General features: G+C 37.5%; 1 protein-coding gene across 1 annotated transcript; it reads right to left on the bottom strand.

Annotated features, from left to right (window-relative positions):
• Nucleotides 1-6,685: 6,685 nt before the first annotated feature.
• On the bottom strand, nt 6,686-7,850 carry LOC119984201 (phospholipase A(1) DAD1, chloroplastic-like). Its single transcript, XM_038828036.1, has one exon. The coding sequence runs from the start codon at nt 7,833-7,835 to the stop codon at nt 6,753-6,755; it is 1,083 nt and encodes a 360-aa protein (XP_038683964.1). The 5' UTR covers nt 7,836-7,850; the 3' UTR covers nt 6,686-6,752.
• Between the last annotated feature and the right edge of the window lie 1,377 nt (nt 7,851-9,227).

Here is a 9,227-nt window from a genome sequence, read left to right on the forward strand (position 1 = left end):
TTAATTGAGTGGCAAATATGATGGCTGTTTGCGAGTCTTTCAGTCTTTTTCTTTTTCTTTGGAAGGGGATGGGGGAAGGCTCGAACTTGAGACTTAGACTTCTATGAGAAACCACACACATGAGTGTCATTTGAGTTACTTGTGATTCTAGAGTACTTTCAGTCTTTGTATTGGGTTTCTTTCTAGACGAATCACTCTTCAATGAATGCATTCCCTTCTTCCAATCCTAGTTATAAAGCAATAAACTCAGTTAATTAAGGCTCAAGGTCCATATGAATCTAAAGTCCAATTAATTCAGCCCAGCCTGACTCAACCATTTTGTTCTTTTGGCAGCCCAACCCAACTTGGGTTCATGACATGTTACTGGTTTAGCTATGGTAATGTAGTTATTCCTATAAATTAATTAATCTACCCCTTTTGTATTACCCTCCATATAAACATCGATTATCTGTCTAATTCTGTAGGGGCCAAAATCCGCTCGCTTTCATAAACAAGTCCAATGCTCATGAACACGAAGGCGGCCCGACGGCAAGTCTCTGGCCTATCTCAGGCATGACAGCTCTGAAGTTCTCATTTTTTTTTTCGTACACAATGAATACATATGGATGGGCCTTCTGCCCAAGTCAGGCTATCCCTAACAATCGTTAACTAACACTTTTTTTTGGTGATGAGAGAATCCATCGAAAATAGAGACCATTGGACTCCAACCTAATGGTAAACTCACGACCATCACATGTAATATCTACAAACCATATGGGTCGGTTAAGTCTTGAGTTGAAATCCAATGCGAAAATAACGTCAAATCATTCCAGAGAGATTGTTAGAACTATGACCTCCCACGTACATGCGCTAAAAGGTTCAAACAATTAACTAACCATTTGAACCAACAATTTTTGTTACCTTCCCTCCGTCTACAAGTCTCGACATCGAGACGATCTTACGACATACCAACCATTTGCCAACCACAAGCCGTGTATCTTTCCTATCATCTACCTTGAGACTTTAGGTCTATCTTTTCTCCGGCATGGAGCCGAATTATCAAACCTTTTCATTTGCTTGTCACAGGACATTCCTCTTGATCACACAAGTCTGCAATCAATCTCTCTTCTCCACGCAAGTCTTGTAATCGTCATTCACAAGGCTGACGTCATACCTCGTACCTACTATATATAATGAACATTCTTCCCAAAGAAGATAAGTCCAACTCTCTGACAAAAATCTCTCTCTCTCAGAGAATCCATAGAATCTGAAGCCAAAACAACATCTCTCGCCCGTCCCCTACCACATTCATGGCCAGAAACCCTCTTCACAATGCATTCATCCGCATTATCTTCAAGTCCACTGTCTCATTGACTTGACCATTCGAGCTTCCTTGACCGACACCACACCGATGTTAAGAGCATCCCACCTTTCCGTCTTTGTTTTGCAGGATTGCTACTGGTCCACATCAACGACTTTTGACTTCTTTTGATTGTGGAAACGAGCCCCACAAAGTCCATGAACTAACACTTAATTCGGTTTATCTTAGAAAGTTATTCATACTATGAATTCAATAAAAAGTCATAAACAAGTGTGGGTCATGTAAATTGTTCAAATTGTCACAAATTCAAGCCCACTCACATCAATAATATTCTCTAGTTTGGGTTTTATCGATTCTCGTGAATATATCGGGTCTACACGACTTTATTATTCCTTAAACCATTATATTTTGATACTTAAACCCAAAGAAAATGACTCATAGAATGATAAATATATGAATTTTTCTTATAAATCACATCGTTTAAGTTATGATAAACGATACGGGATATTGTAAGTCGTAACACAAACCCAAAATTGTTGACTATTGTATACTCGTTTGGACTTTTATAGTTTCATCATTTTACTATCAACACACCATATAATGAAGTACCTACCCTACGATCATACCTACATATATATAATTATACATACATATATGAGATCAATATTTTAAAATTTAGAGTAATAATAGTAATAACTTCTTATCGATATGGAGAGGGTCCCGCATAAAGATGGAAAAGCAGCAAAGTGGGGCCTCCATTTTTTTTTGGTTAAAATATGTACACTTTTTCTGTTCATTCAGAAAGGAAGTTGTAATAATTGTTGCTTTCGCAATTTAGTCAAGAGGAAAGAGTAAGGCATCTCTGTACGTACATAATATTAGTGGCAATTGCCCACCCTCACCTCTTAGTGAATCCACCATTGTGCAACATAGATAGGTGCATGAATATATACTCTCTCTGTCAAGATTAAAATCTAACATCACTCTAACATAACTCAGTCGAGTGGTTTATAAAAAAAAAAAAGCACAACTCCTCTCACATCTTAGATACGTTTTTCTAGTTTAAACATCACTGACAACGTACGGCCTATGAATAACAAATTTGTGCGGATTCGTGGCTCAAAATAGACAATATCTTTAATATGTTCGGATAAGGAGAAATAGTTAGGTACTAGTGTTAATTAAAAAAGTGTGAATGCTTGTTTCGCCGTGTTTGATTTGATCTTTTTGCCTTCTCAAATATCACCATCTACATATCTGTCAATCTTCTTCTTTTTCACTGATATGAAAAATGTACTAGTAGATTTTCATGATCTTGACTTCACCACCAATCAACCTCCAAAATTATTATATTATAAGATTCTAAGTTTGGTATATGGGAGTACTGATGGTGATGGATGACTATTCCCACTCAACTTTCCCCAAATTTTGAAGCCGCAAATTCCTTTGTTTTTGGTAAACGAGGCAGAGTTTGCCTGCTTTTCACCCCCCCCCCCTAAGTGGTGCAGATAAGGTTTTGTGGGTTATTGACAAGTGTAACTCATTGATTGGTTTGTTATCTATTTTTTTTAAAGAATACTGTTGATATCATAGGCATCTCAACTGTTGAATTGGACGCATAAGATCTAAATGGATTTATGAGCTCCTGGTGTCCCTTATGATGCACATGAAATCATGTGCCTATATTTGGGTTAACCGAGATACCAGCTGGTGGGATTCATATCATAACTCTCTTTTAACGCTATTTTTTTTGTTCGTTGTAGAAGTAAAATGAGTTACTGTTTATGAACATATTTATTGCTGTGTTCTGTCAAAGTAAAAAAGAATGAGTAATTCTTTTCAAAAAAAAAGAATGAGTAATTGTGTATGAACGTATTTATTTAAGTGACAGAATTTTCTTTGGTTTTCCACTATTTTAAGTGGCTAACTAATATTACTCTTAAGTCCAAAATACGATTATATTATAAGTTTGGTATACTTGTTTTTTATGCATTTTCAGTTTTTACTTTTTCATAAAATAATTCAGAATGACTTTGCATGTCCCTGACTGAGGTCATGGGTTCTAGTCTCACCTCCTCCGAATATTTATAAAGAGATGTGTGGGCTTAGTCTGCCTTTGCGTGAGCTTGATTTGTGCCTCCTGCGTGGGGTCTGTTGACACCTGTACTTTCATAGGCTTGATCTGGTGGTGTGTCGTATATTGTATTTGTACTTGTATTAAAAAAAAAATTCGGAATACACGCGGGTTGTCCATTTAGAAAAAAAAACAGGTAAATAACTAAAATTACTTGAAAACAGAAAACGAAAAAATATTTTTTTTATTTTTTATTTTCAAAAAAAATAAAAAACAAATCAAACCCAACCTAAACATTTTTAATAGAGATATTTTACATCATATGACAATGTATGAACAAATAGTTATGGAAACTAATGAAGGTCTCATTCTCTTGTCGAGTTGGGTGTACATGTAGTGGAGATTGCAGACAATTTCCTATCTCACCGTTTCAATCTGTTTTTTAAATCTAAAAAATAGGGTGAGTGCCACACTGTTGAACAGATGTGACAGTGATGCAAAAAAATTACAAAAATTTCGACTGCAGGACCCCGAACTCTCCCATTCTTACCTTCATAAAAATACTGGAATTAGAGGGAGAAGCTAGCGGTATCGCTAGAACTAGAAGCCAAACCACCGACGTGGCGGTGGCACCATATCAACAACATGCCAAGGTTGTCGTACGCACACACTTAGAAAGTTGGAGGTGTCATCCTCACATATTAGAAAAAAATTTTAAAAAATAACTACATGTGTATGTTTCAATATAATTAAGTATTTGTTTTGTTTCTGCCAAAAAAAATAATTTAATTTGTTAAATTAATTAGTATATTAAGTTTGTTTTCTCAGTTTCAATGAGATATTTTGAATGTGTTTGAATTGGGAGATTTGGGAGAATGGAAGAGAACTTTTCAATTGCCTTGTTTGGTAAATTGTGTCGAATCTCCTTAAATCTTGTGTTTTCTTTCTCTCTTTTGTTTCTGCATATTTTCTATATTTAAGTTTTGTATGTTAATTCACAACGTATATAATCAAATTTTTCTCTGGATCATCGTTCTACTTCCTCCTCTATTATCACTAGTTAATTTATATATTTTAACGTCAATTATTGGCATATATTTTCATGATTGAGTGATTGGACCACATAGTACTATAGTAATACGTACTAGCTTGCTGGCCAGAAAAATCATATATATGTGTGTGTGTGTGGTGATCATTTTATTCTCTGAGGTTTTCATGCATTAAAATATTTGTTCGGAGTCCATGCATGTAGAGACAAACACGAAACATATATGTGGTGATCATTTCTGGTGCAGCAAGCTAGGGTCTGGGTCACCATCATCGGTGTTTATTATCATTATTTTTTTTTTTTTATGATGTAAGAAATTTGAGAATCCATCCTGATAATCTTTCGAGCGTGTACCGGATAACCTCATGACTTTGCGGTTTTACGCAATAGCCCACACACTATGAATGACAAAAAGGTTTATAAAAATTTCATATATACGGGTTCAGTAGAAATTGAATCTATGGCCTCAAAAGAGAATACTCTTTCCTAACCGTTAAGTAATTATTCGAAACTTGATTCCTCATTTAGAGATTTTACATGGTATTTTATTAAAGCTTTAGTTTTGGGTCCATTAATTTGTTTTGATTTATTGGTTTAAGTTAATTCTTCTTTATACTTTGACTTGTTTTTTGACAAAGATATTGCATACTACGTACCACATGATTTGGTGTACTAAAGGCTGAAACTTTTGAAGGAATATTATTATATGGTGGTCTTCGAAACGAAAAATCTTTATCATAAAGTCATTTTATTTGAGGACCAATCATAAATATATCAACTAATTTCCCTGTTCAAAAGGCTGCCTTTTTAACTTGTGCATTTTCACACCGAGAATTCTTTATCATTGAGTAAATGTCTATAAGTGGGTTAATAATTATACAAGTAACACCCGAGCCGGTAAAAATGGTGTGTATCACTTTGATGACCAGGATTCAAATCTCTCTCTCCGTTTCAAAATAAAAAAACATATATATACAAGTAGGGAAGAATTTAATTTGTTGATTAATTTCTCTGCATGCATTGATTCCCCATCTAATGGCATGGAATGTACGTTTTTTTGTTGAATATATATATAATTTCAAGCCAAATAAAACACTCCACTTCTATATGCAAACATCGGCATCATCACCAACCCATAGCTCTAAAATGATCCTAAATCAATCAATTAAACGCTTCAATATTGACAAACAACCAAGTAGCATTGATATTACTAGGTAGCAAGAAAAACTTATCTCTTTTAAAGCTTCAATTTAACAAAGTTTAATTAATTACAAATCCACACGTAATTAGCATGCAAACAAAATTAAAGAATACAAATATAGGAGAGACAAAAGCATAAGAACAAAATTAGGAAGAGACAATCTCATGGTAATTTTGTAATTCGCGGGAAGATGACACAATGAGTTTGGTGGACAACCACTTGCATGATAGCTTAGTGATGAATTTCTTTGCGATCAAATCGCATGGACTTGAAGATCCTTAGTTCGATTTTCACGGTGAATAATACCTTTATTTTATGCGTTGGGTTTCGACCTAATTTATCATGTCGTCATGTGAGAAACTTCCGTATATATATGTATCTGAATGTCTAAATTTAAACTGATACCGAATATTGATTGAACAAACTTGTACTCGTCATTCTCAATTTTTAAAAAAGTTCGGCATGGACGGCGCGTTCCATCGAATGACGACGTCATTGGTGTTACGAAAGAATCTTCACTTCAGTGTCCTCTTCGGTCGGTGGCACAATCTCAATGGCAACAACGGTAATAATGGTCGGCGCTTAGTACACTATAGTAAATCCGTCTTCTCCCCCCGTAATGTATTGTACGGAGTTTCAAAGATAAAATACCACTTATAACCTTCTACTGTAACCCGCAATTGGTGCATAAATGAAGCGGTGGCAAAAAAATTGGTTACAATTCGGATAATAACACTTATTTATGAAATATTTGTACTTTTGAATCTTAATTTGGATTGGATTTGAACGTACATAATTTTATCAAACTTGAATTGATTTAAATCCAGATGATAACCTAATATGGTAAAGGGTCCGAACAAGTAAATTAGATAAAATTTATGTATTTCAATCCGAACCCAATTTTAAACTTAATTGTCAAAAATTTTGTATCTGAACCCGAATTTTAAACATATAACTTATGTATAAACTTGGTTTAATCCGAGAGTAAGACTAATTCGATCATTCAGATTGAATAAAATTTTGCTATCCCTAAATAAATGTACAGAAATTGGAGATTGATGATATATCCCTACAATATAAATGCCAACTTAACCATCTACACATATACCCAGAAACCCTAACTCGCATTTCATGACCCATGGTTGTTGAAGACATCCTGGACGGTGGCTCTAAAGGGACACGTGGAGCTCACAAACCCATTTACCAAATGAAGGTATGTCTTCAGCTCATGACACGTGGCCACATTCACGCTCTTCAGGTACGGCGAGTCTTTACTTCTCAGCCGAAGCTCTCTTCCCACCTCGGCGTAAACCCATTGCGTCTCCTCCACCCGTTTTCGGATCCAGCTGGGCAGCCCGGCCACGTATACTTCTCTATTTTTCGACACGTCATCATCTATGACGAACCCGGGTACTTTGGTTATTAAATCGTCGTCGTTCACTATCCGGAGAACTTTTGTGCCTTGTTTCTCTAACTGTCGCCTGAAGCAACGGTTCCCTACACGTGGACCGCCAAAGGAAATGACGGTTACGAGCGGCGCACGTTTGAAGGCTGTCTTGATGTCGTGCGCGGCGAGTGTAGCGAGAGCTGCTCCCAGGCTGTGGCCAGTGACGGTTAAGCTGAGAGGCTCATCGCCGTAGGATTGGAGAAGACGCTTGATTTCTTCACGTAACATGTCTCTCAGACTCGGTGACGTGGCCGTGCCGGAGTCGTACAGGCTGAGGAACCCACTTTCCACCATTGGACCGGGCTTCCCGTGGGAAGATTGGACATTATCGTGGACTGGGCTGAGGGTGGCGCGGAGGTTCTCGAGCCACTCTAGACATGTGGCGGTGCCACGGAAGGCAATCACGACGTCTCTGCGTCCGAGCCTCGCAATCTCATTCTTGTCCTGACAGACTGCCACGTATCCAATCCAGCTGGACTGAGTTGCTAGCCAGCTAGGAGCCTTGTCAACCCAACGTGGCAGTTGAATCCCGGATGTTGCGCGAAGATTCTTAGTGAGCCGGTAACCGGTTTGATGTAAACCACACCGGTCCAACAATGTGGTTTTGGGAAACCGGCAGGTAGCGTAGGTGTGTGAAGAGGGATCAAAATCAAAGGATTGATAAGCTGCGTCAACGAATTTTCCATACCGTAATATCTCGCCGCGTAATCTGTCATCGAGAGGGTCAAGTAATCCTTCCCAATTTCGAACTCCTTGGTACTCCATCCACCTGTGGCCGAGTTTGACGGGTTGGGATGTGATCGGATTCGGGTCAAGCAAGCGCTTCAAATTAACCCGAGTTGACTTCTGGTTAACTCTAGAGAGGGTGGTGCAGCAACGGAAGGTCACGTGACTTGGTGGTGTGGAAAGAGTGGGTGGGAGTGTGCATGGCCTTGCAAGTCTCATCTTTTTTGTCGTATTTGTCTCCGAGTGAGAGACCAGAAGAGGGTTTTCTTTGAAGGAATTAAAAATGTGTAGTAGAAAAAGTGATGGTAATATAATTGGTTGTGTCCATGTATGGTGGAGTGCGAGTGGCCTTTTATAAGCGCAAAAGGCCTCAAACAGAGACATTGAGTGTGTGAGAGCAACAAATGATGTAGAGACAAAAGGTGCAAGGGGTGAGAGAGAGAATAGAAAGGTGACCTCCATGCCGGCCGGTGCTAGCTCAATTGGCTAACCATTCTTATATTTCTGTTCATGATGTGAAGTTCGAATTAGCATATTTGTAAGTGTATGTTATTGCTTGTGTGCGAGTATGAAGCTTAAAAATCTCCCTTCTTCATATTTTTTAATATGCAAATTCAAGAAGAGGGATGGGGAAAAACTATTTTTTGCTTTCGATTTTTGCATTTTTTTTTGGGTGTAGTAAACAAAGTCAATTAGTTGGTTCATATAATGTATAACGGAAAAGTGACTTTGTAGAGTAGAGAAGTAACCGAAGTCCGAAGGTCCAATAGTATAGTGAAAGCTGAATCACTAAGGTGATAACTTAGTTGGTGAATCTTTATGGGATCAAATTGTATAGATTCGAGAGGTTCTGAGTTCGATTATTATTAAGAACAATATCCTTGTGGCCACGCGCTGAGTTTTAACTCAACTTAATTACCCAGTAGTTAAGTGAGAAACTTCTGCTCACGCGGGGTTGATGGCTTGAGTTTAGATTTATATCAGATGTTGAAATGACAAACTTGTAGGATATCGTTTTTATTTTTAAAAAAAGTTATAGTGGAAGGTGTAGATGTTGTAGCATTTACATTTGGTTGGTGGGGACACGAAATTTATAACTGAAAAAACCTCAATCTACATATAGATGTTTTGGAGATTTATGTTATGGGTTAACATATTAAAGAGGGAAGAACCCCAAGTTCAATCCATCACATGAGATGATACACATGAGTGTGATATGAGTTATTCGTGATTCTCGATGATGTAGTCCTTACTAAACATTTGTATTTCAATGATATCATATCATTTGGAATACTTTGACTGGTCGGTCCACTCCACTTCCAATCAAACAAGAGAGTTTTGACCGCCGAAATGGTACGAACGAGTTCAACCATAAAAACTACTAGACTCCAAACACCTCGACTCCACTTTCCATCTGTACACGTGGATGTG

This window comes from Tripterygium wilfordii, chromosome 18 (genome assembly GCF_013401445.1).
Source record: "Tripterygium wilfordii isolate XIE 37 chromosome 18, ASM1340144v1, whole genome shotgun sequence".
Lineage (NCBI taxonomy): Eukaryota > Viridiplantae > Streptophyta > Magnoliopsida > Celastrales > Celastraceae > Tripterygium > Tripterygium wilfordii.